The sequence below is a fragment of the Coregonus clupeaformis genome, unplaced genomic scaffold (assembly GCF_020615455.1).
Source record: "Coregonus clupeaformis isolate EN_2021a unplaced genomic scaffold, ASM2061545v1 scaf0107, whole genome shotgun sequence".
In the NCBI taxonomy this organism is placed as follows: domain Eukaryota; kingdom Metazoa; phylum Chordata; class Actinopteri; order Salmoniformes; family Salmonidae; genus Coregonus; species Coregonus clupeaformis.
This window is the reverse complement of record NW_025533562.1, coordinates 422,859-450,780: the sequence shown is the minus strand read 5'-3', so window position 1 is coordinate 450,780 and position 27,922 is coordinate 422,859. Positions and strand designations below refer to the sequence as shown.

General features: G+C 43.7%; 1 protein-coding gene across 1 annotated transcript; it reads right to left on the bottom strand.

Annotated features, from left to right (window-relative positions):
* Nucleotides 1–9,040: 9,040 nt before the first annotated feature.
* Nucleotides 9,041–24,764, bottom strand: LOC121572338 (translation initiation factor IF-2, mitochondrial). The gene is made up of 14 exons (XM_045213373.1): nucleotides 24,619–24,764; nucleotides 22,999–23,164; nucleotides 21,202–21,316; nucleotides 20,795–20,966; nucleotides 20,291–20,451; nucleotides 19,588–19,764; nucleotides 18,040–18,179; nucleotides 17,432–17,556; nucleotides 16,921–17,125; nucleotides 13,715–13,967; nucleotides 13,332–13,472; nucleotides 11,539–11,703; nucleotides 10,489–10,629; nucleotides 9,041–9,400 (listed from the first exon to the last, which is right to left on the bottom strand). Exons 2-14 carry the CDS (start codon nucleotides 23,155–23,157, stop codon nucleotides 9,231–9,233), a joined length of 2,124 nt encoding a protein of 707 aa, XP_045069308.1. The 5' UTR covers nucleotides 23,158–23,164; nucleotides 24,619–24,764; the 3' UTR covers nucleotides 9,041–9,230.
* Nucleotides 24,765–27,922: the final 3,158 nt, after the last annotated feature.

The window sequence follows — 27,922 nt, the reverse complement described above, 5'->3', positions numbered from 1 at the left end:
TTCCAGTTGGGACTAAACACCTCCCTCTGCAACTGGATCCTGGACTTCCTGACGGGCCATCCCCAGGTGGTAAGGGTAGGTAATAACACATCTGCCACGCTGATCCTCAACACGGGGGCCCCTCAGGGGTGCGTGCTCAGTCCCCTCCTGTACTCCCTGTTCACCCATGACTGCATGGCCAGGCACGACTCCAACACCATCATTAAGTTTGCCGACGACACAACAGTGGTAGGCCTGATCACCGACAACGATGAGACAGCCTATAGGGAGGAGGTCAGAGACCTGGCCGTGTGGTGCCAGGATAACAACCTCTCCCTCAACGTGCTCATGACAAAGGAGATGATTGTGGACTACAGGAAAAAAACAGGACTGAGCACGCCCCCATTCTCATCGACGGGGCTGTAGTGGAACAGGTTGAGAGCTTCAAGTTCCTTGGTGTCTACATCACCAACAAACTATCATGGTCCAAACACACCAACACATTTGTGAAGAGGGCACGATAAAGCCTATTCCCCCTCAGGAGACTGAAAAGTTTTGGCATGGGTCCTCAGATCCTCAAAAAGTTCTACAGCTGCACCATCGAGAGCATCCTGACTGGTTGCATCACCGCCTGGTATGGCAACTGCTCGGCGTCCGACCGCAAGGCACTACAGAGGGTGGTGCGTACAGTCCAGTACATCATTTGGGCCAAGCTTCCTGCCATCCAGGACCTCTATACCAGGTGGTGTCAGAGGAAGGCCCTAAAAATTGTCAAAGACTCCAGCCACCCTAATCATAGACTGTTCTCTCTGCTACCGGAGCGCCAAGTCTAGGTCCAAAAGGCTTCTTAACAGCTTCTTCCCCCAAGCCATAAGACTCCTGAACAGCTAATCATGGCTACCCGGACTAACTAATAAAACTAGAAATGCTTATAGTATTTCCTCCACTCTGGTAATACATTTTGAAACAAAACCCATGCCCTGTTCAATAGGACCACTGAATGTTGAACATGATTTTCTGTATTCACCTACTCAACCGTTTAACTTGTTAGGTAGAGACTTGTTGACTAAACTTAATGCTACAATTTATTGTACCGCTGATGGAGTTTTCATTGACATCCCAAATGATGAGGTCTTGAACCAATGTGTAAATAGGCAAATTGAACCACTTCCCCAGGAGTGAGGTTCTGACACAGCCTCCCAGTCTATTCTGTCTCAGGTGCCAGAAACCTTATGGACAGAACATTCCAATGACAATGGACTGATAGTGCCAGCCCAGTTGTAATCAATGTTGATCCCAAGAAGAAACTCCTATTAAGCCAGAGGCAACAGACCGATTATTCAATCACTACTGGCAGTGGGCAAACTGTTTGCAATGCACCCATTTATCCTGTTAAGAAACCGGAGAGAAATGAGTGGTGCCTGGTTCAGGACCTGAGAGCTGTAAATTATGTGATAATCCCAGTTTATTCCGTGGTACCCAACCCAGTTACTACCCTGTCATCAGTTCACCCAGAGACAGAATTATTTTCTGTAGTAGATCTCTGTAGTGTGTTTTTCTCTGTTTGAGTGCAGAAGGATAGTCAGTACATGTTTGCATTATATGGATGACATCTTGGTGGCATCTAGGATCAGGCCTCCTGACATGTGGCAGTCCAGTTCCATGGTGTCTCTGTTTCTAGTAACTGCCTGATGGTGAAGTGAGCTTATCAAGGACAGTTCTAGGAGATTCAGGAAGGCATTGACATTACATTTACATTTTAGTCATTTAGCAGACGCTCTTATCCAGAGCGACTTACAGTTAGTGAATACATTTTTATTTATTTTTATTTTTTATACTGGCCCCCCGTGGGAATCGAACCCACAACCCTGGCGTTGCAAACGCCATGCTCTATCAACTGAGCTACATCCCTGCCGGCCATTCCCTCCCCTACCCTGGACGACGCTGGGCCAATTGTGCGCCGCCCATGAGTCTCCCGGTCGCGGCCGGCTGCGACAGAGCCTGGATTCGAACCAGGATCTCTAGTGGCACAGTTAGCACTGCCTTAGACCACTGCGCCACTCAGGAGTACATTGGAGAGATGCAATTCGAATGACATGTGAAGGCCCACTAAGTTGATGGCATTTCTTGTCAGGTTGTGTTGGTTCATTGTAGTGAACACCTGCCTTATGTGCTTGTCATGTGTGGTTGCATCCTTTCCATACTGTCACCAGGATAACATATACGGCAACTCCAGGCCAGACAGCCAGGATTGTGGGCATGTTTGTCTGGAAGAAGCAATGTGCCAGCTCAACCCGAACAGGATAAGAGTGAACCGGAACATCCCAATGTGCATCACAAATGCAGTGAGCCAGTGGAAGGTCATGTTGGATTCACGCAGACGTATTGGACTAGCAATGAATCAAAGCTCACTTCTTAATTACATTTTAGTCATTTAGCAGACGCTCTTATCCAGAGCGACTTACAGTTAGTGCATACATTACTTTATTTTTTATTATTTTTTATACCCCCCGTGGGAAACGAACCCACAACCCTGGCGTTGCAAACGCCATGCTCTACGAACTGAGCTACATCCCCTGCCGGCCATTCCCTCCCCTACACTAGACGACGCTGGGCCAATTGTGCGCCGCCCCATGGGTCTCCCGGTTGCGGCCGGCTACGACAGAGCCTGGATTCGAACCAGGATCTCTAGTGGCACAGCTAGCACTGCGATGCAGTGCCTTAGACCACTGCGCCACTCGGGAGTAATGGCGCAGTGGTCTAATGATAAGGAGGTGACTTAAGATCCCAATCGTGGAGGGGCAAGTTATACCACAGTAGGGGCAAGTTGTAAAGCTTGGGAGAGGGTGTCAAAACCCAGGGTTGGATTATGTTTCCTTTGTTGGAGCCTCCCAGATGCCTCATTGATCCTCAAAGCAAGTCCTACAGGCTCTAATTTAATTGTATCTTGATTATTGTCCAGTCATTTGGTCAAGTGCTGCAAAGAAAGACCTAGTTAAGCTGCAGCTGGCCCAGAACAAAGCGGTACGTCTTGCTCTTCATTGTAATCAGAGGGCTAATATTCATACTATGCATACCAGTCTCTCTTGGCTAAGAGTTGAGGAAAGACAGACTGCATCACTTCTTCTTTTCACAGTTCCCAGGTCCAACACAAATTCAAGGAAACATACAGTATTATACAGAGCCATGAGTGCATGGAACTCCCTTCCATCTCATATAGCTTAAGTAAACAGCAAACCTGGTTTAAAAAAACAAATAAAGCAACACCTCACAGCACGACTCTCCCCCATGTGACCTACTTGTTGTGTGTATGTACTGACATGTATGTGTAACTGATAAATAAATAAAAGTACTGATGCCAATGCCTTCAATGTAAAACTGCAACATTAATCAAACCCAAAACACCCTGAAATACATGTTTTTTTTAAATGTATGTACAGTGGGGGAAAAAAGTATTTAGTCAGCCACCAATTGTGCAAGTTCTCCCACTTAAAAAGATGAGCGAGGCCTGTAATTTTCATCATAGGTACACGTCAACTATGACAGACAAAATGAGATTTTTTTTCTCCAGAAAATCACATTGTAGGATTTTTTATGAATTTATTTGCAAATTATGGTGGAAAATAAGTATTTGGTCAATAACAAAAGTTTCTCAATACTTTGTTATATACCCTTTGTTGGCAATGACACAGGTCAAACGTTTTCTGTAAGTCTTCACAAGGTTTTCACACACTGTTGCTGGTATTTTGGCCCATTCCTCCATGCAGATCTCCTCTAGAGCAGTGATGTTTTGGGGCTGTCGCTGGGCAACACGGACTTTCAACTCCCTCCAAAGATTTTCTATGGGGTTGAGATCTGGAGACTGGCTAGGCCACTCCAGGACCTTGAAATGCTTCTTACGAAGCCACTCCTTCGTTGCCCGGGCGGTGTGTTTGGGATCATTGTCATGCTGAAAGACCCAGCCACGTTTCATCTTCAATGCCCTTGCTGATGGAAGGAGGTTTTCACTCAAAATCTCACGATACATGGCCCCATTCATTCTTTCCTTTACACGGATCAGTCGTCCTGGTCCCTTTGCAGAAAAACAGCCCCAAAGCATGATGTTTCCACCCCCATGCTTCACAGTAGGTATGGTGTTCTTTGGATGCAACTCAGCATTCTTTGTCCTCCAAACACGACGAGTTGAGTTTTTACCAAAAAGTTCTATTTTGGTTTCATCTGACCATATGACATTCTCCCAATCCTCTTCTGGATCATCCAAATGCACTCTAGCAAACTTCAGACGGGCCTGGACATGTACTGGCTTAAGCAGGGGACACGTCTGGCACTGCAGGATTTGAGTCCCTGGCGGCGTAGTGTGTTACTGATGGTAGGCTTTGTTACTTTGGTCCCAGCTCTCTGCAGGTCATTCACTAGGTCCCCCGTGTGGTTCTGGGATTTTTGCTCACCGTTCTTGTGATCATTTTGACCCCACAGGGTGAGATCTTGCGTGGAGCCCCAGATCGAGGGAGATTATCAGTGGTCTTGTATGTCTTCCATTTCCTAATAATTGCTCCCACAGTTGATTTCTTCAAACCAAGCTGCTTACCTATTGCAGATTCAGTCTTCCCAGCCTGGTGCAGGTCTACAATTTTGTTTCTGGTGTCCTTTGACAGCTCTTTGGTCTTGGCCATAGTGGAGTTTGGAGTGTGACTGTTTGAGGTTGTGGACAGGTGTCTTTTATACTGATAACAAGTTCAAACAGGTGCCATTAATACAGGTAACGAGTGGAGGACAGAGGAGCCTCTTAAAGAAGAAGTTACAGGTCTGTGAGAGCCAGAAATCTTGCTTGTTTGTAGGTGACCAAATACTTATCTTCCACCATAATTTGCAAAAAATTCATTAAAAATCCTACAATGTGATTTTCTGGATTTTTTTCTCTCAATTTGTCTGTCATAGTTGACGTGTACCTATGATGAAAATTACAGGCCTCTCTCATCTTTTTAAGTGGGAGAACTTGCACAATTGGTGGCTGACTAAATACTTTTTTTCCCCACTGTAAATTGTAAAGCATTTTGTCTGTAATGTCTTTTTCGTAATGTGTCAGACCCCAGTAAGACTAGCTGTCGCCATTTTCTGCAATGACCTTAGTGATCACTGTTTTACAGTAATGGCTGCTTAGTGAAATGACCTGTCCTGATTTGTCAGACACTTGCTAAAAAACTTTAATGAGCAAGCCTTCCTTCATGACCTGGCCTCTGTAAATTGGTATAGAATCAGCTTGATCCCCTCTGTCGAAGACGCTTGGACCTTCTTTTTTTATATTATTATCGCTGTTGGCTGGGCTCCCTGCCTGTGCCATTAAACCCCTACAACTCATCCAGAATGCCGCAGCCCGTCTGGTGTTCAACCTTCCCAAGTTCTCTCACGTCACCCCGCTCCTCCGCACACTCCACTGGCTTCCAGTTGAAGCTCGCATCTGTTACAAGACCATGGTGCTTGCCTATGGAGCTGTGAGGGGAACGGCACCTCTGTACCTTCAGGCTCTGATCAGTCCCTACACCCAAACGAGGGCATTGCGTTCATCCACCTCTGGCCTGCTGGCTCCCCTTCCTCTGCGGAAGCATAGTTCCCGCTCAGCCCAGTCAAAACTGTTCGCTGCTCTGGCACCCCAATGGTGGAACAAGCTCCCTCACGACGCCAGGACAGCGGAGTCACTCACCACCTTCCGGAGACATTTGAAACCCCACCTCTTTAAGGAATACCTGGGATAGGATAAAGTAATCCTTCTACCCCCCCCCTAAAAAAATAAAAAATAAAATAATAATAATTGTAAAGTGGTTATCCCACTGGCTATAGGGTGAATGCACCAATTTGTAAGTCGCTCTGGATAAGAGCGTCTGCTAAATGACGTAAATGTAATGTAAATGTTAACAAACACGCAGGAGCAGGCATAGACTTGCAGCCCAGAAAATGAGAATTAAAAACAGGTTCAGCCCCTGGTTCGACCGTGATCTGGCAGAGTTACTCCACCTCAAGAATTCCATTTGGCGAAATAATTGGCACACGCATACTCAGGCTGACTGGCTCTCGTTCAGGCAAATGAGAAATAAGTGCACTCAGGCTATCCGGAAGTCCAAAGTTAGTTACTTTAAGGAGCAGTTCTCTCTCTGTGGGTCTAACCCCAAGAAGTTCTGGAAAACGGTTAAAGACCTGGAGAATAAACCCTCCTCCTCACAGCTGTCCATGTACCTTAATGTTGATGAAGTGTTACTGACAAGGAGCACACGGCTGAGCTCTTTAATCACCACTTCATTAAGTCAGGATTCCTATTTGACTCAGCCATGCCTCCTTGACGTCCAACATTTCCTCATCTCCCACCCCTTCTAATGCGACTAGCCCCGATGCGCCTCCCTCTTTTTCCCCTGCCCGGCTACAAAGTTTCTCCCTACAAGCGGTCACTGAGTCCGAGGTGCTAAAGGAGCTCCTTAAACTTGACCCCAAAAAACCATCTGGTTCAGATTGTTTGGACCCTTTCTTCTTTAAGGTTGCTGCCCCTATCATTGCCAAGCCTATCTGACCTTTTTACCCTGTCTCTCCTCTCTGGGGAGGTTCCCATTGCTTGGAAGGCACCCACGGTGTGTGGAGATCAAGCTGATCCTGTTATAGGCCAATTTCTATTTTGCCCTGTTAATCAAAAGTGTTGGAAAAACTTGTCAATAATCAACTGACTGGCTTTCTTGATGTCTATAGTATTCTCTCTGGTATGCAATCTGGTTTCCGCTCAGGTTATGGATGTCACTGCAACCTTAAAGATCCTAAATAATGTCACCATTGCCCTTGATTCTAAGCAATGTTGTGCTGCTATTTTTATTGACTTTGCAAAAACTTTTGATACGGTAGACCATTCCATTCTTGTGTGCCGGCTAAGGAGTATTGGTGTCTCTGAGGGGTCTTTGGCCTGGTTTGCTAACTACCTCTCTCAAAGAGTGCAGTGTATAAAGTCAGAACATCTGCTGTCTCAGCCACTGCCTGTCACCAAGGGAGTACCCCAAGGCTTGATCCTAGGCCCCACGCTCTTCTCAATTTACATCAACAACATAGCTCAGGCAGTAGGAAGCTCTCTCATCCATTTATATGCAGATGATAGTCCTATACTCAGCTGGCCCCTCCCTGGATTTTGTGTTAAACGCTCTACAACAAAAGCTTTCTTAATGTCCAACAAGCTTTCTCTGCCCTTAATCTTGTTCTGAACACCTCCAAAACAAAGGTAATGTGGTTTGGTAAGAATGCCCCTCTCCCCACCGGTGTATTTACTACCTCTGAGGGTTTGGAGCTTGAGGTAGTCACCTCATACAAGTACTTGGGTGTGTGGCTAAACGGTACACTGTCCTTCTCTCAGCACATATCAAAGCTGCAGGCTATGGTTAAATCTAGACTTGGTTTCCTCTATCGTAATCGTTCCTCTTTCACCCCAGCTGCCAAACTAACCCTGATTCAGATGACCATCCTACCCATGCTAGATTACGGAGACGTAATTTATAGGCAAGTAAGGGTGCTCTCGAGCGGCTAGATGTTCTTTACCATTCGGCCATCAGATTTGCCACCAATGCTCCTTATAGGACACATCACTGCACTCTATACTCCTCTGTAAACTGGTAATCTCTGTATACCCGTTGCAAGACCCACTGATTGATGCTTATTTATAAAACCCTCTTAGGCCTCACTCCCCCCTATCTGAGATACCTACTGCAGCCCTCATCATCCACATACAACACCCGTTCTGCCAGTCACATTCTGGTAAAGGTCCCCAAAGCACACACATCCCTGGGTCGCTCCTCTTTTCAGTTCGCTGCAGCTAGCGACTGGAACGAGCTGCAAAAAACACTCAAACTGGACAGTTTTATCTCCATCTCTTCATTCAAAGACTCAATCATGGACATTCTTACTGACAGTTGTGGCTGCTTCGCGTGATGTATTGTCTCTACCTTCTTGCCCTTTGTGCTGTTGTCTGTGTCTAGTAATGTTTGTACCATGTTGTGCTGCTGCCATGTTGTATTGCTACCATGTTGTTGTCATGTTGCTGCCATGCTATGTTGTCTTGTCATGTGTGTTTTGTCCTATATTTGTATTTTATTTTTAATCCCAGCCCCCGTTCCTGCAGGAGGCCTTTTGCCTTTTGGTAGGCCGTCATTGTAAATAAGAATTGGTTCTTAACTGACTTGCCTAGTTAAATAAAGGTTCAATAAAAATAATAACAAATATAAAAAAGGCGTTGGCTAATGGGGATCCTAATAAATCAAATCAAAGAGGCTTGTGACTTGGAATACTTCGTGTTGCCATGCCAAGTATTCTGCTGCCTTTTTATGTAACCAGACAAAGGTTGAGTGTATATAGTGGGCATATTGGATTCCTAACATAATCTTGAGTACAGGTCATAAGTGCAGTACACAAATCAGAAACATTTCTCATTTAAAACGTGTACATATACTGAGTATACCAAACATTAGGAACACCTTCCTAATATTGAATCGTACCCTTTTGCCCTCAGAACAGCCTCAATTTGTCAGGGCATGGACTCTACAAGATGTCGAAAGCGTTCCACAGGGATGCTGGCCCATGTTGACTCCACAGTTGTGTATTTCTTTTAGGAGCTAAAAAACTGGCCAGAAACTAAAGGCATCAGGGCAATGCACAGATGGGTGAGAGATGTGATTGGAGTGAGGCCCTACTCCAGGTAGTGTGTGCATAACTGTTTGACGAAACAGCATATTTATTAGCTTGAAAATGATATGCACATAATTATTAATACAAAACTGATTGTAATACAGCATTACACTTGTCTCTTGGAATATAAAATGATGTGCTCTATATGCAGTGCTTGACTTGGGCAGGAGCTCACTGGAGCGGAGTACCATCACCTCACATTTTCTACTGCTTGAGCTCCTGTTCCTCTAATAGAATATTAGCTCAAAATCAGTGAGCCCAAAACAAAGAAAATCTGTAAAATTGTAGAACACATATAAAGCCGCTGCAGGAATAGATATGAGTACTGTACTCTCATATCACTTGAACAAAAAAATCTTCCTGGAAACAATTTTATTACATCCAGTAGAGCAGTACAATACCTCACATTCAATTAGTCATGTCATTCACAATTTTACATGTAAATACAAAGTCTTGGAATGCTCAACCGGCTCTAGTATAAATAATACTCTTTAAATTCAGATCATGGATTTTTCACCTGATGAGACCAATATCCATAACATGTCCTAAAATCCTGGATCCCAGGAAATTGTTTGCCGAGTCTCAGTGTCTTCGTAGCACACCATTTCATCTCCCGGTCTGAACTCTATGTCCTGATCCACAGAGAGGCCACACTCCATCCCTGTCTTCACCACCTGGACATCATCTTTGTGGTGCTTCAGTGCTGTCAAGGAGCCTGCAGGAAATACAAGACATCACTTCACCATACGGAACATATTTTTCACTGAATCAAGAATAAGATACCAACTTTCACCAAAGGTATTTGTGACCGACTCAAGAATAAGGGTGACCCGTCGTCAGAGTACATACAAAATAAGCCACAGGTTTATCACATTACATTATCTGTATACACTAAGCGACCGGTTTGACCAATTACCAGTACGCGGTATTGATTGTAAATATAGCATTTCACATACTTACATATTTTTTTTATTTGAAAGTATAGTTTAGATATGCTGATGCGCCTAAAAGGCTTCTATGGAATGAGGTGCTCATTTAGGTAAAATCCTATTTCATAAATGAAAAGGTTAGATAGTTAGATGTATTTGATCATTTAAAACACAATACAACCACACATGTGGATAATGCTTTTAAAATCATTGAGGATGACAAAACAATTTTGCTAAACGTATTACCATCGTTGTCCTCTTAAATGGCTAAAAAAATTTACAAACATAACATAGGCTACACAGTAGACCTAGCCTACTAGGCATACTTGGGTTACAGATCTAATAATAAATAATACATTTTGGAACTTGTATAGCGCTTTTCAAAAAATCTCAAATCTAAAAACTAGAAATAGAAATGAGACTGAAAGTCCCTGAACTTCCTCAGCTACCTCTGGACACAGCATGCAATCCTTGGTGTAATACCTCCAAACAGATTAAACAAAAAGCCACATTATTGGAATCCAAACTGTTTGGATTCCAATAATGTGGCTTTTTGTTTCATCTGTTTGGAAGTATTACACCTAACAAGCCCAAATATTGACTTTTCATCACGATCCTGCAAGTCTGAGAGTCCACAGGATATAGTGATCAAACCCTAGAGCAGCCAAAACCCCCCAAAAGACAACAAAATGCAACAGAAAAACACTTTAAAATAATACAAATATGTACAATATTTACAGAGCTCTCTACCTAGGCTACATTTTATGTATTCAAAAGTATCAGCTAAATCTTGAACCTCAGTAAGAATCCCTGATGAGTGACATGCCCTTTAGCTATTTGGCATGGTAGTAGGTCTTCACACTATCTGGCTTACCCTCCCAGATGACGTCTCCGCCTCGGACCAGTCGGAACTTCATCTTTCTATCTAGCTGACCCTTCTGAACTCTACAGCCGGCAACGGACACCTTCTTCTTCCCCACAGTCACGTCAAACATGGCCAGGACAGACGCCTCTCCTGGAAAGAGAAGACGAAGAAGAATACTTTATTAATCCATACGAGACAGAAATTGGTCTTCTGCTGTACCTAAACCCTCCAATACACAAACACACATTAGGTTGGAGAGGCTGGAGCAGAGGCCAGCCACAATGCAGAGGCCAGCCACAATGCAGTGCCCAATGAGCAGTTTAGGGGGTTAAGTTCTTTGCTCAAGGAAGGCACCTGAGATCACTACCACCAGATTTTCTTTCCTCCCGTCAGCATTGGGATTCAAAACAGTAACCCAAACAGTGTGAGATGCAAACAATACATTAGGGTTTCTTGCACAGTCTATTCCCAGTTTTTGTGAAAATAAGACATTTATCCAGTTTGTTTTTAAACAGCATGCAAACCAGAAAACAAAGCAACTAACACCACCGATATAAAGGTATTCATTTTCCAACTGATTGCGGTCAAATAGACATCCTTGCATGATTCACTATTTCTTCTAAAATAAGTTGAAATGGGAAGAACTATGTTCGGTTTACAACTGCACAGGATCCCAAAAATAACAGAAAATTAGATTTTTCAATTCATAAGAACAAAATAAAAATGTCCTGAACTGAATTATTCAGAATTAAATTAATCTGGTTGGAGGCAAGTGATTCTTGTTAACTGTATAATTTACCTCACCTGTGTAAGTCGCAGGTGCCTACACGGTAAAAATAGCCATTTAACACGTTTTGAAAGAGAAAACTGAACATTCTGCTCCATTGCAAAAGTGCCAATATATTTGACCACAACTGCATGTCATTTTTGACAATTACTATGTCGTGTGTACGTTTATTGTTTCGACGTATCCCAGGACTCCCAAGAAAACACAGCCAATTGTTACCGAGTGGACTATCCTGATTTATTAAATGAATTCAATGAAAATACCACACACACCGATCACATTCTCCTTTACAGAAGGAGGGAGTTTCCTGCTCAGCTCGTCCTTTAGGTCATCGATGAGTTTGTAGATAACTTTGTGCATCTTTAGTATAATGCCTTTCTTAGTGGCCATCTGCTGAATGGACTTATCGACACCCACATTGAAGCCGTATATGATGCCTGGTCATTGGAAGAAATAGCAAGTGTTACTATAACGATAAACAAAACATTTGTCAACATCAAAAAAAAAAAATGTCATAAAACATTAGTTTACTAATAATAATGGTAAGACTTATTTTCATTTTCAAAAGTGTAAATAGGGGATATAATAAAACAGTAAAATAACAGTAAAGCAGACAGATCAAGGGGATACAAGAGCATTAAACAATGGAACAACGTGAGGAAACTTGAGGGAAATTATATTTAGATTATATTTAACTGGTTAAAATATAGCCCTTTACACTTGTAGCCGTAGACGGGTTGAAAATGGCACATCTGGGCACTGATAAGCGCCTAAATTGGAACGTAGTGGCTGTATAGTAAAATATGATAAATGACGTCAGAGCTCAGGTTCCGCTTCACAGCGCTGTATTGGTTTTGACTGACAGCCATTCTGAACATGAGCACTGCACCAGTTGTTTTCCCATCCCTCCCGCTAATTGGGCAACTTTTGGAAAACAAATATTACCACTGATGTCATACAAGCAAGCCAAACACCCGTGAGTCCAAATGCGCACTTCACATTTCCATATCATATATATTTATGATCACTATGTTTGATGTACAGTTACAAGTTTACATGGCGTCATACCCTGGGTTGTTCTGAACAGAATGAGCCGGTTTGTTTATTGTGAAGAAAATTTGCTGCGTAACCCACACCTGAATGCACGCATGACTCCTATCTATGCGCACCAAAATTAGGATCTGTTTCTCTGAATTGCCTTGTGAAAGCCTAACACTAAGATCGTATTTTATAACTTAGCTAGTCAGGTTTGATTTCGGCGATTACATTTTTTTTAAAAATTGGATTGTGTAAAAAGTAATTGTGTGACGGCAGGGATGCAGGGTTGTGTTCCAAACAAAACAACAAGTATGCTTGCTCTAGTTCTTCAATGGCACAGCTAGAAGAGCAAAAAAAATAAAGCACCTTCTAGCTGAATACTCATGAAAGTGCATTGAAATTACTTAGGAACTCTGCACACTTTGGAGAAGTGTGTGGCCACTTGGAAACACCAGTTAGACCTCTCACTCTAACCTTTGTCATTTTATTGTCTAATGTTGCACCTACTCCACAATTTCAATGAATATTCTTATTATGTTACTGAATGTATCCTGAGTAGTTTCTGCTTTCGTTATTGGCAAATGCTGTGAAAAGTACAGTAAATGTAAAATACACATACAATCAACAGTGTAATGTTTGGATTCAGTCTTTGGTCAGGTGAACTGTTATGTCCTCAACTTTGGTCTAATAATTTCCCCATAATCGCCAAACTGTTCCCTTTCAATTGCTACCATGCTTATACCATTCATATGTATTCTATAAGAAACACTTCAATTTAGCCCTATCCATATAGGCTAATTCCCACAAGTGTAAAGGGTTAAAATCATTACAAAGAAAGTTCGCTGAAGTGAAAGTAAACCAGATGTGTTTTAAGTTTTGAGTATTGGAAAAAGTTGATGATAATAATGCTTAGTTAGAATGTACTCATGGGGCATACTACTATCGCATTGATGCTAGCATTGTATTCCTCTATTGAGACCAAACATCTCCCTTTTCAGTGACATGGTGTGATGTGTAGAGGATGCACCTGAGAAGGTCTCGGCCAGGTTGAGATCGTTCTCGGAGACATCTCCGATGCCAAAGTGGACCACCTCCATCTGGCACTGGTCATGCGCATCGTAGCTCTCCAAGATGTTCAGGATGGCCTCGACAGAGCCATCCACATCACCTGCAATGACAACAGACAAGTCGGCATGAAATGGCATATATTCATGGCATTATTTTGCTTTTTTTTTTGTTGATACATTTAGTTATTTCATGAACATAAATATTAAAATATTAATTTAATTAGGAGTATTTATTTCAAGATCAAACTATTCTGTAATTGAATTGTCTAGCCATGTCATTGAGTTATTCAGATGTATTCATTCATTTCCCTATTCATTTATCTATTAGTCTGTGGTACTCCACCTTTGACAATGAGAGGTAGGGAGAGCTCTTGGGACTCCAACTTCTCGCTGGGGCGCATGGCCATGAGCTTTTTGTTGGCCTTGTACAGAGCAGACTTCCTTTGCCTCCAGCTGAGGTGGGCCAGGGGCTCTCGCTCCTTCTTGTAGCTCTCTTGGTGCTCCCGTTGCTTTACCTCAATGGCTTGCATGTCCTCCTTCAGTTTGTCCTGTTCCTCCTGGTAGCACCGCCAGTCCACCACCTCCCTTGCTCTTTTCTATAGTTGAGTGGATAAAGACAGATAGAATGGGGTAATATGGTGTTACACAACAGAAACAAGTAAACAGACAAGACAAAAATACACAGTACAAATCAAAAGGTTGGACACACCTACTCATTCCAGGGTTTTTCTTTATTTTTTACATTGTAGAATAGTAGTGAAGACATCCAAACTATGAAATAACACATGTGGAATCATGTAGTAACCAAAAAAGTGCTATTCTTTAAATAGCCACCCTTTGCTTTGCACACTCTTGGCATTCTCTCAACCAGCTTCACCTGGAATGCTTTTCCAACAGTCTTGAAGGAGTTCCCACATATGCTGAGCACTTGTTGGCTGCTTTTCCTTCACTCTGCGGTCCGACTCATCCCAAACCATCTCAAATTGTGGAGGCCAGGTCATCTGATGCAGCACTCCATCACTCTCCTTCTTGGTAAAATAGCCCTTACACAGCCTGGAGGTGTATTGGGTCATTGTCCTGTTGACAAACAAATGATAGTCCCACTAAGCCCAAACCAGATGGGATGACGTATCGCTGCAGAATGCCGTGGTAGCCATGCTGGTTAAGTGTGCCTTGAATTCTAAATAAATCACAGACAGTGTCACCAGCAAAGCACCCCCACACAATAACAACTCCTCCATGCTTTATGGTGGGAAATACACATGCAGAGATCATCCGTTCACCCACACCGCGTCTCACAAAGCCACGGCGGTTGGAACCAAAAATCTCAAATTTGGACTCCAGACCAAAGGACAATTTTCCACTGGTCTAATGTCCATTGCTCGTGTTTCTTGGCCCAAGCAAGTCCTTTAGTAGTGGTTTCTTTGCAGCAATTCGACCATGAAGGCCTGATTCACACAGTCTCCTCTGAACAGTTGATGTTGAGATGTGTCTGTTACTTGAACTCTGTGAAGCGTTTATTTGGGCTGCAATCCCTGAGGCTGGTAACTCTAATGAACTTATCCTCTGCAGCAGAGGTAACTATGGGTCTTCCATTCCTGTGGCGGTCCTCATGAGAGTCAGTTTCATCATAGCGCTTGATGGTTTTTGCGATTGTACTTGAAGAAACTTCTTGAAGTTCTTGAAATGTTCCGTATTGACTGACCTTCATGTCTTAAAGTAATGATGGACTGTCGTTTCTCTTTGCTTATTTGAGCTGTTCTTGCCATAATATGGACATGGTCTTTTACCAAATAGGGCCATATTCTGTATAGCAACCCTACCTTGTCACAACACAACTGATTGGCTCAAACGCACTAAGAAGGAAATAAATTCCACAAATTAACTTTTAAGAAGGCACACCTGTTAATTGAAATGCATTCCAGGTGACTACCTCATGAAGCTGGTTGAGAGAATGCTGTCAAGGCAAAGGGTGGCTATTTGAAGAATCTCAAATATAAAATATATTTTGATTTGTTTAACACTTTTTTGGTTACTACATTATTCCATCTGTGTTATTTCATAGTTGTGATGTCTTCACCACTCCTGAGTGGCGCAGTGGTCTAAGGCACTGCATCGCAGTGCTAACTGTGCCACTAGAGATCCTGGTTCGAATCCAGGCTCTGTCGCAGCCGGCCGCGACCGGGAGACTCATGGGCGGCGCACAATTGGCCCAGCGTCGTCCAGGGTAGGGGAGGGAATGGCCGGCAGGGATGTAGCTCAGTTGATAGAGCATGGCGTTTGCAACGCCAGGGTTGTGGGTTCAATTCCCACGGGGGGCCAGTATAAAAAAATATGTATTCACTAACTGTAAGTCGCTCTGGATAAGAGCGTCTGCTAAATGACTAAAATGTAAATAAAATGTAAATGTATTATTCTACAATGTAAAAAATAGTAAAAATAAAGAAAAACCTTTGAATGAGTGGGTGTGTCCAAACTTTTGACTGATAGTGTAACTCAGAGCCCAACAGTGACTATGGGCCGAGATATGCGTGCAAAACTTGTAAATCAATTAATGATGTCTAAATTTGGGCATTACCAGTCATCAGTAAGGAAAGACAATGTTGTATCAGAGTATGATGGCTAGTCTTATGTTTTATTCTACTGTGTGCAGAGGAAACATCAACATTACACGGTGATAAACTAAACTTAGTTGAATGCACTAACTAAGGCAGAAAGAAAAAGCAGTTATGCGGCATATCTAAAACTAGCGAATTAGATTGAGATTAATTTATCTCCCTAGCCAGTCGGCTAACGTCAGTTTACCGGCGAAAAAACTAGGGGTAAACAAATCATGCAAATCACTTGTTGTTGTGACAGCGAAGTATGTTAATAACAACGCGTGAAATTGATGAAACCGTTTATTGAAACGACCAAAAAGTGTCAGTAGTTTGCTTAGGCTAATTACATGGGAGAACACTACGTCTGTACTCTACTCTGGGGCATGGTCACGCTAAGCCACGCCGTGTGTATCTATAGTGCACCTGTGACTGCCAATACAGCACGGTTTGGAACGCTGCTTGTCCAATCAGCATCCAAACAAGCACTTTTATAACTGACATTAGCGTTATTAAACAATCTTCACTGCAAATTGAAGTGTGAGTAGTCAACACAAGGATTGATTTGGCTAGCTGCATACGTGACATGTCAACAATGCATGATATTGGATCGTGGCAGAAGGCAATTAATGAATCCGATAAGGCCTATTCCTACTCTAATAAATAAAACGTCCAGATATTGCTTTGAGGCTGGGTTGTATGACTACCAAACTCGAAGTTGGCTGAATCACATACAGACTTTAGAATTCCTGCAGTCTTGTAATAATGTAATATATATGTCACCTCAGACTTAATCTCGGCAACCTATATCCAAAATCTTGCCGAAACGCTGGCTACTGGATAAGGTTCTGGGGGAGAGGTACACCGGAACAATTGTATCTCATTATCCCTCACACCTCACAGTCCTGGGACAGACGTTACATTTATTTTATGTCTGTCCACGAGAGATTACCTCAGACTCGACTTCCAGGATCTCCTCACCGGCAGAGGGGAGCTCCTTCCACCCCACTATCTCCACAGCAGTGCTCGGCCCAGCTTCCTTCACTGTGCAGTTGTTCTCGTCAAACAAGAAGCGCACCTTGGCCCATGTCTTCCCTGCCACCAGAGTGCAGCCCTTTTTTAGCGTGCCTCGCTGGACAATTGCTGTCGTAACTGGCCTGCAAAACAGGACATCATTTGTAAAAACAAATTTGTAAGCAGCATCTTATTGAACTGAAATTCATTTAAAGAGTTTAAAAATGTTTACCAAGGCTATTTTTCATTTCTGTTTGTCCAATAATTTCACTCATATTCTAATGGACTATTTACATTTGACAATATAATGCTTTTAGATTGTGATTTTGTGTGAATCTTGGCAGTTTTGTAACCCAATTAAATCAAGCTAGAAGGCTTGGTGCCACCATTCCTACAACCAAATGCTAAGATCGTGCTCTCATCCGTGGCTGTGCCATGGGGAGACCCACCCCTTGCCCTTATCGGAACGGCTCTCGATAATGGTGCCTTCCACTAGGCCTGTCGGGTCGCCCTTTAGCTCCATCACCTCCGCCAGGGTCACCGTGGCCTCTGCCAGCTCCAGCAGATTGTCCCCCTATGGAATCATATTGTTGTTGTGTTTAATTTCAAGGCTTTGGCATGCTGCCCTGACTTGCACTTGCCTACAGCGACTTGCACAAATAGATGAATTAGGCCGGGGCCAGAGAGTTTTGATCTGCCAGTTTTAATCCTCATTTACCAACTTTAGACAACTACTGATGGACAAAAACAGACAGTGACAAATGCATAATATGCACATTACAGGAACGACTTAAGTGGGCAGTAGTTGTTGTATTAAGGCTGGACCATATTTGTGGGACTATCCCAACCACCAAGTTTAAACAAGGGGAGGAATGCAATTAACAAACAAAATATATACATATATTAGGCTTGCTAAATGTCTGACATTTTGTTTCCCACCTGGTAATAAATGAGGACAACAATGGAAATGAGTCAAAATTGTATATACTCTATGACATATTGATGATGTCATAATATATTAAAAAGTAAACCTCCTTCCTATGGATGAGGAACTCACCTTCAGGGCAGACACGTGTATAGCCTGAACCTCTCCTCCATAGTCCTCACATACCACATCATGGGATAGTAGTTCCTGTTTCACACGCGCTGGGTCAGCTTGATGCTTGTCACACTTGTTCACTGCCACAATGATTGGCACTGCAGATACACCAAAACCCCCCCCACAATTTTCCTATTCAATATCAAATACAAAATCGCAATATGCAACAACTTCAAAGATTTCATTGAGTTACAGTTCATATAAGGAAATCAGACAATTGAAATGAATTCATTATGCCCTAATCTATGGATTGTACATGACTGGAAATAAAGATATGCAGCTGTTGGTCACAGATACCTTTAAAAAAAGGTAGGGGTGTGGATCAGAAAACCATTCAGTATCTGGTGTGACCACCATTTGCCTCATGCAGCGCAACATCTCCTTCACATAGAGTTGATCAGGCTGTTGATTGTGGCGTGTGGAATATTGTCCCACTCCTCTTCAATGGCTGTGTGAAGTTGCTGGATATTGGCGGGAACTGGAACACGCTGTCGTACACGTCGATCAAGAGCATCCCAAACATGCTCAATGGGTGACATATCTGGTGAGTATGCAGGCCATGGAAGAACTGGGACATTTTCAGCTTCTAGGAATTGTGTACAGATCCTTGCGACATGGGGATGTGCATCATCATACTGAAACATGAGGTAATGGTGGCGGATGAATGGGACGACAATGGGCCTCAGGATCTCGTTATGGTATCGATAAAATGCAATTGTGTTCATTGTCCGTAGCTTATGCCTGCCCATACCATAACCCCACTGCCACCATGGGACACTCTATTCACAACATTGACATCAGCAATCCGCTCGCCCACACGACCCCATACACGTGGTCTGCGCTTGTGAGGCCGGTCGGAAGTACTTCCAAATTCTCTAAAACGATGTTGGAGGCAGCTTATGGTAGAGAAATGCACATTCAATTATCTTTTAACAGCTCTGATGGACATCCCTGCAGTCAGCATGCCAATTGCACGCTCCCTCAAAACTTGAGACATCTGTGACATTGTGTTGTGTGACAAAATGGCACATTTTAGAGTAGCCTTTTATTGTCCCCAGCACAAGGTGCACCTGTGTAATGAACATGCTGTTTAATCAGCTTCTTGATATGCCACACCTGTCAGGTGGTTGGATTATCTTGGCAAAGAAGAAATGCTCACTAACAGGGATGTAAACAAATTTGTGCACAAAATCTGAGCGAAATATGTTTTTTGTGTGTATGGAAAAGTTCTGGGATCTTTTATTTCAGCTCATGAAACATGGGACAAACTTAACATGTTGCAGTTATATTTTTGTTCAGTGTATATAGATTTAAAGTGAACAGCGGGAAAATGTGTTGTCCATGATGCTATCGCCAGCTGCAGTTTGGATTGAATGCCATCAAGTTACAGTTAGGATTATTTAATCTATAAAAACATATTGTGCACTGCGAGGGCATGTCCCTCAAAGATGTCACCCAAAATGTGTTATAGCCGCAGAGAAATGCCAACATGAAATATGACAGTACCTTGGGCTTTTTTGGCATGTAGGATGGATTCAATCGTCTGCTTCATGACCCCGTCATCTGCAGCAACAACCAGGATGACAATGTCTGTGGCCAAAGCTCCACGGGCCCTCATGGCGGAGAAGGCTGCGTGCCCTGGGGTGTCCAAGAACGTGATCTTTTCCCCCGAAGGAAGTTGAACTGAGGAGAGAAATCAGGATGGAACCTGTTGAAATCTGTGAAGCTAAATCGAACCACACTGAGAAATTTGGTGTATTCAAAATATGTATTGCTATGGGGCATCATGGCATTTGGAAAAAGTCAAGGGGTCTGAATACTTTTATGTAAAATAGAAACAGGACACTTAGGACGTGAGAAGATACCCATTAACAATGTTCAAATGATTTCTCGATCATAGCACTGGTATAAAGCTGATAATGTAGGTCCAGCCTTTAATGATCTGCATCGACAGGTGGTCTCAGGCCTCAAGCAAAGTGGATATGGGGACAGGTCTGAGGGGAGCTGCCGGTGTTAATCAACGTTTTCATACAATATTAATATGATTCATTCAGCTAGACTCTGTAAGATTCACTACTGCTAGCAGCTAGTTTTACGATCACCAAACATTTCACTAAAATGTGCAGTTCCATAAAACGTTTAATCAAACCTCAAGCAAATTTGCGTGGATGACAAAACAACACTTCTTGTGAAGTCTGTGTTTCCCTACCCAGGAAGGCCCCAATGTGCTGGGTGATTCCCCCTGCTTCCCCTGCAGCCACCTGGCTCTTCCTAAGGCTGTCCAGCAGAGTGGTCTTCCCGTGATCTACGTGGCCCATAATGGTGACGACAGGAGGACGAGACACCAGGACAGCCGGATCTGGTGGAGCTCTAGAATAAACATTGATTTACATTCAGATTCAACTTCTGTTTCTTTTTTGTATGTTCATTAATGTGAAAAGAAAAAACTATAAATATATATATTTTTAAAGTTCATATTCAGGTGGTATAACTTGGGTTTGAGTTTGAGCTTAAATGGGAATGTCAATACCTAACGCCTACAGAGGGCCACAAACCAATTTTAAAGGGGTTTTGTTTTGAAATGTCCAACATTTTGCAGATGGCGTCGGGGCCTCTGTCAACCAAAATACTTTATTAACCACACTTTTTTTTTTACTGGTGTAATTTCAAAGTCTAACAGTCAGGTGACAAGACAAGCGAAGAGGTCCTCTACCTTCTCTGAGTGTCTTTGTTCACACGCTCTTTGGACTCCACCAGCTTGGCCCACTTGTACTTCATCCCAGACCTCTTCACAACCTCCTTGATCCACTGCTCCTCCAGAACAGAGTGGGGCTCTATGGAATCCAGGTCCACTGAGGTGTTGAGCAGAGCCTCAAAAACATGATCTATGGAATAAATGGTACGCTGTTCAAATCAGTACTACACATCAGACCTGGGTTGTATTCATTAGTGTGCACAACGTAGCGAAACGTTTTGGAATGGAAAACGAAAACAAGCATTTCTTATTGGACAAGTTGAATCATCTTGGAACACACTCAATACTTCATACCATAATTCAGTCAAATAAATAACGACTTTAAAGAATATGGAATGATTCTACATTAAATGAATCAGCCTTACCAAAGTCTTTGTTCATGGCTTGAGCCAGTGCAGACACCGTCATCCTCTGCATTATTTCTACTTCCTGTTTCTCCTGCTTCGGTTTGACTTTCTGAACTTTACCAGGGCCTTTACCCTAGAAAAAAAAGACACGATTAAGAAAACCTTAAATCGATCTAAAAGCAAAGACCACTAAACCACCGCAGGCCACATGATCTCTATTTTCAATTAAGGTCAAGGCCTATTCCATTTTTTTAAATTTGCATTTACAGTGCATTCGAAAAGTATTCAGACCCCTTGACTTTTTCCAAATGTTGTTACGTTACAGCCTTATTCTAAAATGAATTATATTCTACACACAATACCCCATAATGACAAAGCAAAAACAGGTTTTTAGAAAATTTTGCAAATGTATTAAAAATAAAACTTAAATATTACATTTACATAAGTATTCAGACCCTGTGGCAGCCTCAAGTCTTCTTGGGTATGACGCTACAAGCTTGGCACACCTGTATTTGGGGTGTTTCTCCCATTTTCTGCAGATCCTCTCGAGCTCTGTCAGGTTGGATGGGGAGTGTCGCTGCACAGCTATTTTCAGGTCTCTCCAGAGATGTTCAATTGGGTTCAAGTCTGGGTTCTGGCTGGGCCACTCAAGGACATTCAGAGACTTGTCCCGAAGCCACTCCTGTCTTGTCTTGGCTGTGTGCTTAGGGTTGTGGTCCTGTTGGAAGGTGAACCTTCGCCCCCAGTCTGAGGTCCTGAGTGCTCTGGAGCGGGTTTTCATCAAGGATCTCTCTGTATTTTGCTCCGTTCATCTTTCCATTGATCCGGACTAGTCTCCCTGCCGCTAAAAAACATCCCCACAGCACGATGCTGCCACCACCATGCTTCACCGTAGGGATGGTGCCAGGTTTCCTCCAGACGTGACGCTTGGCATTCAGGCCAAAGAGTTCAATCTTGGTTTCATCAGACCAGAGAATCTTGTTTCTCATGGTTTGAGAGTCCTTTATGTAACTTTTGGCAAACTCCAAGTGGGCTGCCATATGCCTTTTACTGAGGAGTGGCTTCCGTCTGGCCACTCTACCAAAGGCCTGATTGGTTGAGTGCTGCAGAGATGGTTGTCCTTCTGGAAGGTTCTCCCATCTCCACAGAGGAACTCTGGAGCTCAGTCAGAGTGACCATTGGGTTCTTGGTCACCTCCCTGACCAAGACCCTTCTCCCACGATTGCTCAGTTTGGCTGGGCAGCCAGCTCTAGGAAGAGTCTTGGTGGTTCCAAACTTCTTCCATTTAAGAATGATGCAGGCCACTGTGTTCTTGGGGACCTTCAATGCTGCAGAAATTTTTTGGTACCCTTCCTCAGATCTATGCCTCAACACAATCCTGTCTTGGAGCGCTACGGACAATTCCTTCGACCTCAAGGCTTGGTTTTGCTCCAACATGCAACTGTGGGACCGTATATAGACAGGTGTGTGCCTTCCAAAATCATGTCCAAGCAATTTAATTGACTATAGGTGGACTCCAATCAAGTTGTAGAAACATCTCAAGGATGACCAATGGAAACATGATGCACCTGAGCTCTATTTCGAGTCTCATAGCAAAGGGTCTGAATGCTTATGTAAATAAGGTAATTTTAATACATTTGCAAAAAACCTGTTTTCACTTTGTCATTATGGGGTATTGTGTGTAGATTGATGAAGATGTTTTATTTATTTAATCCATTTTAGAATAAGGCTTTAACGTAACACAATGTGGAAAAAGTCAAGGGGTCTGAATACTTTTTGTTTTTCTTAAACTCAAAGCATGCCCCTGCATCTTACCTGCTTAGTAGCAAGGCATCTGGCATGGTGGCAGGTCAGTGGAGGTGCAGGAGTGCAAGCTGAAGCAAATATGGGGAAAGGGAGGTAATTGGCAACCAGTGTAGGGTCGGTATGGGTTATCAGTCTCAACCTCCTTACCAGGGACGTCGCCCGATTCATCTCAGTGCTAAAAAAAAAAAAAGAAGTGTTCATTTCATTTCACATTGGCATCTGCATTCGTGCTGTACAGTATGTTGACTATGGGGCTCTGCGACCACCGTTTGCTATGCGGTTTGCTAGCAATGTCATGAAAAGGGGCATGAGGGTCCCCACATTTCCCACACCGAATAGCCTGAAGCCACAGGGCTCTTCTCGCAGCCTCCATTTCCCAAGTGGGAAACCGTAGGTCGGGACTTTTTACCTGGTTACATGTACATTGAAAAACACAGCATTTTTTGGGCATGTTTTGTTATTTCTGTATAAGATAAAAATCAACACGAAGTTGGTTATTTTACAATGGGGGTGATTTAAGCAATAAGGCCCGAGGGGGTGTGGTATATGGCCAATATACCACGACTAAGGGCTGTTCTTATGCACGACGCAATGCGGAGTGCCGGGATACAGCCCTTAGCCATATACCACGAACCCCTGAGGTGCCTTATTGCTATTATAAACTGGTTACCAACATAATTAGAGCAGTAAAAAAAAAAAAAAAATACATGTTTTGCCATTCAGCCAATCAGCATTCAGGGCTCGAACTACCCAGTTTATAATTGGAAATAATGTTTGTTTTTCCCCAACTTGTTGTCAAAGGGAATTTTATTATTACATGAACATCAACTGGGCATACAGGCTGACACTGCCATTCCATAATGGCAGCAGTGGCTACTGTTAGCTAACATGAGGACGAAAGGGGCAGTTTTCCGGGAAAATTTGCAGTATTTCAAACTTCGATGGAGCAGTGTTGATAAAGGTCAAATTTGAAGTATAGTGGCATATCCCATCCCTGCATTGAGGTATGTTTCCCGACCCATATCTCGCACTGCCTCCACTATCTTTAATGTAACCATGATTGGGTTCAGCTCAGTGTAAACAAGTGTAACGGTAGGGTCGGTATCTTCTGGGAAACTCATTAGCACATTTAGTTTAAGGAATAAATAACATATTAAAAAATGTAGAGTTAGGATTATAAAATCGAGTTCCAGGTTATCTTTATTACAGTCAGGCTACAGAGATTATCAGAACGCCTGAAGACACCAGAAAAAAAGACAACCTGGAACGCAAGACGTGGTTGACCTTAGCACAGGTTGTGTTGTTGCACCCACTTCAAAGAGGATGGAAATGGGAAACTTGGACCGGGTTATCTGGCAAATCAAACCTTGATTGACGCCCCATCGGCCTCGCTTTTACAAAATTGTGCTGTTACACTGCAGTTATTGTGTCCAACAGAGACGGCAAAGATGGTTGTCAAACTTGTGGCGACAGTATCCAATACACTACAGTTCACTGCACTCGACTTCATGGTAAATTAGTTAACCCTAACTGGAGTCATTTGGGGGGAGTTAGCTAGCTAGCTAGATGCCATGCTCTTGTGTAGCTAGCTACCTACTAGCAATATCACAAAAAATCCGAGGAACTCACCTTGTGATTTAAGCAACCCCGTTTCACCTCATTGTGAATGTAGTTTTCAGTGCTATAAGCATGACACGTTCAGCTATATCAAACATCAATTTCAACCCCTCATAGGCCGCGGCCATGACAGGTATCCCAGCAAGCATTTCGACAGTGTATTGACCATAGAGATCGATAGAGGACTTACCGTTATATCTGTGCTATTATAGTGTCTTTGACAACATGGGCAGCGCCATTGAGCCTACAACCCATAGGAATTCCCACCCAGTTGACTACTTTTTTACTACTTTAAAATGGCGGGAGCAAGGTGGCCGCCCATGCTAAAATAGCATTTTGGACACTAGAGGCCTCTATAATTCTCTATGGTATCGACGAGCGGAATGAGCGAAGCAAGAGGGCTGACTCCGCCCCTAAATCTTTCCGCGCTAGAAGCAGACCAAGTGGGATTTTTTGTATAGTGTCGAACTTGGTCAATATAAAATGTAATTGCTAATTTTCTATATGAGGCGTATTTGATCGAAAGAAGTTTCGTAATGTTCAGGTTGTTACGAATGTACAGATATAAGTGGCATCCCGCCAACTTGGAGAAAAATGTGTGCCTATTGTTCACATGCATATATGCCCTCTCATTGGCTAGAAGGTTCCCTTCTGCCTTCTGCCTTTGCGGACATTTATTCCCATTGTTAGAGCAGACAGTCCAATATCTTATCAATATATAAATACTTAGATCATCTTTGGTATCGCTCTTCTCGGTAGTGTCAGGTCAATGTTTGTTTTCCAATGGGAAGGGTCTGCAATTCGTCTTTTTTTTCTTCAGTTGAGCTGTCAATCTCTGAGATAACTTCGGGAAAAAAGACAACTTTTTACAGATGTGTTATTACAACTACAGTCTGCAACATGTCAGAAAAGTATATTTGAGTGTTTGTACATTTTATATATAGACATATTTTCAGATTTTTTTTAAATTAAGCAAATACCATGTTTACAATTACAATTGTAAATGTCAGTCAAGTGACTCATAAGTCAAAATTGTCAGCGCAAAGACATTTACATTTACATTTTCATTTTAGTCATTTAGCAGACGCTCTTATCCAGAGCGACTTACAGGAGCAATTAGGGTTAAGTGCCTTGCTCAAGGGCACATTTACGTCATTTAGCAGACGCTCTTATCCAGAGCGACTACAAATTGGTGCATTCACCCTATAGCCAGTGGGATAACCACTTTACAATTATACTTTTTTTTTTTTTTTTTGGTTTTTTTGGGGGTAGAAGGATTACTTTATCCTATCCCAGGTGTTCCTTAAAGAGGTGGGGTTTCAAATGTCTCCGGAAGGTGGTGAGTGACTCCGCTGTCCTGGCGTCGTGAGGGAGCTTGTTCCACCATTGGGGTGCCAGAGCAGCGAACAGCTTTGACTGGGCTGAGCGGGAACTATGCTTCCGCAGAGGAAGGGGAGCCAGCAGGCCAGAGGTGGATGAACGCAATGCCCTCGCCTGGGTGTAGGGACTGATCAGAGCCTGAAGGTACGGAGGTGCCGTTCCCCTCACTGCTCCATAGGCAAGCACCATGGTCTTGTAACGGATGCGAGCTTCAACTGGAAGCCAGTGGAGTGTGCGGAGGAGGGGGGTGACGTGAGAGAACTTGGGAAGGTTGAACACCAGACGGGCTGCGGCATTCTGGATGAGTTGTAGGGGTTTAATGGCACAGGCAGGGAGCCCAGCCAACAGCGAGTTGCAGTAATCCAGACGGGGAGATGACAAGTGCCTGGATTAGGACCTGTGCCGCTTCCTGTGTAAGGCAGGGTCGTACTCTCCGAATGTTGTAGAGCATGAACCTGCAGGATCGGGTCACCGCCTTGATGTTGGCGGAGAACGACAGGGTGTTGTCCAGGGTCACGCCAAGGCTCTTCGCACTCTGGGAGGAGGACACAACGGAGTTGTCAACCGTGATGGCGAGATCATGGAACGGGCAGTCCTTCCCCGGGAGGAAGAGCAGCTCCGTCTTGCCAGGGTTCAGCTTGAGGTGGTGATCCGTCATCCATACTGATATGTCGGCCAGACATGCAGAGATGCGATTCGCCACCTGGTTATCAGAAGGGGGAAAGGAGAAGATTAGTTGTGTATCGTCAGCGTAGCAATGATAGGAGAGGCCATGTGAGGATATGACAGAGCCAAGTGACTTGGTGTATAGGGAGAAAAGGAGAGGGCCTAGAACTGAGCCCTGGGGGACACCAGTGGTGAGAGCACGTGGTGCGGAGACAGCTTCTCGCCACGCCACTTGGTAGGAGCGACCGGTCAGGTAGGACGCAATCCAGGAGTGAGCCGCGCCGGAGATGCCCAGCTCGGAGAGGGTGAAGAGGAGGATCTGATGGTTCACTGTATCAAAGGCAGCAGACAGGTCTAGAAGGACAAGAGCAGAGGAGAGAGAGTTAGCTTTAGCAGTGCGGAGAGCCTCCGTGACACAGAGAAGAGCAGTCTCAGTTGAATGACCAGTCCTGAAACCTGACTGGTTTGGATCAAGAAGGTCATTCTGAGAGAGATAGCAAGAGAGTTGGCTAAAGACGGCACGCTCAATAGTTTTGGAAAGAAAAGAAAGAAGGGATACTGGTCTGTAGTTGTTGACATCAGTGGGATCGAGTGTTGGTTTTTTTGAGAAGGGGTGCAACTCTCGCTCTCTTGAAGACGGAAGGGACATGGCCAGCGGTCAAGGATGAGTTGATCAGCGAGGTGAGGTAGGGGAGAAGGTCACCGGAGATGGTCTGGAGAAGAGAGGAGGGGATGGGGTCAAGCGGGCAGGTTGTTGGGCGGCCTGCAGTCACTAGTTGCAAGATTTTATCTGGAGAGAGAGGGGAGAAAGAAGACAAAGCATAGGGTAGGGCAGTGTGAGCAGGACCAGCAGTGTCATTAGACTTAACAAACGAGGATCGGATGTCGTCAACCTTCTTTTCAAAGTGGTTGACAAAGTCATCCACAGAGAGGGAGGGGGGGGGGGGGATTCAGCAGTGAGGAGAATGTGGCAAAGAGCTTCCTAGGGTTAGAGGCAGATGCTTGGAATTTAGAGTGGTAGAAAGTGGCCTTAGCAGCAGAAACAGATGAAGAAAATGTAGAGAGGAGGGAGTGAAAAGATGCCAGGTCGGCAGGGAGTTTAGTTTTCTTCCATTTCCGCTCAGCTGCCCGGAGCTCTGTTCTGTGAGCTCGCAATGAGTCATCAATCAAGCCACAGAGCTGGAGGGGAGGACCGAGCCGGCCGGGAGGATAGGGGACACAGGGAGTCAAAGGATGCAGAAAGGGAGGAGAGGAGGGTTGAGGAGGCAGA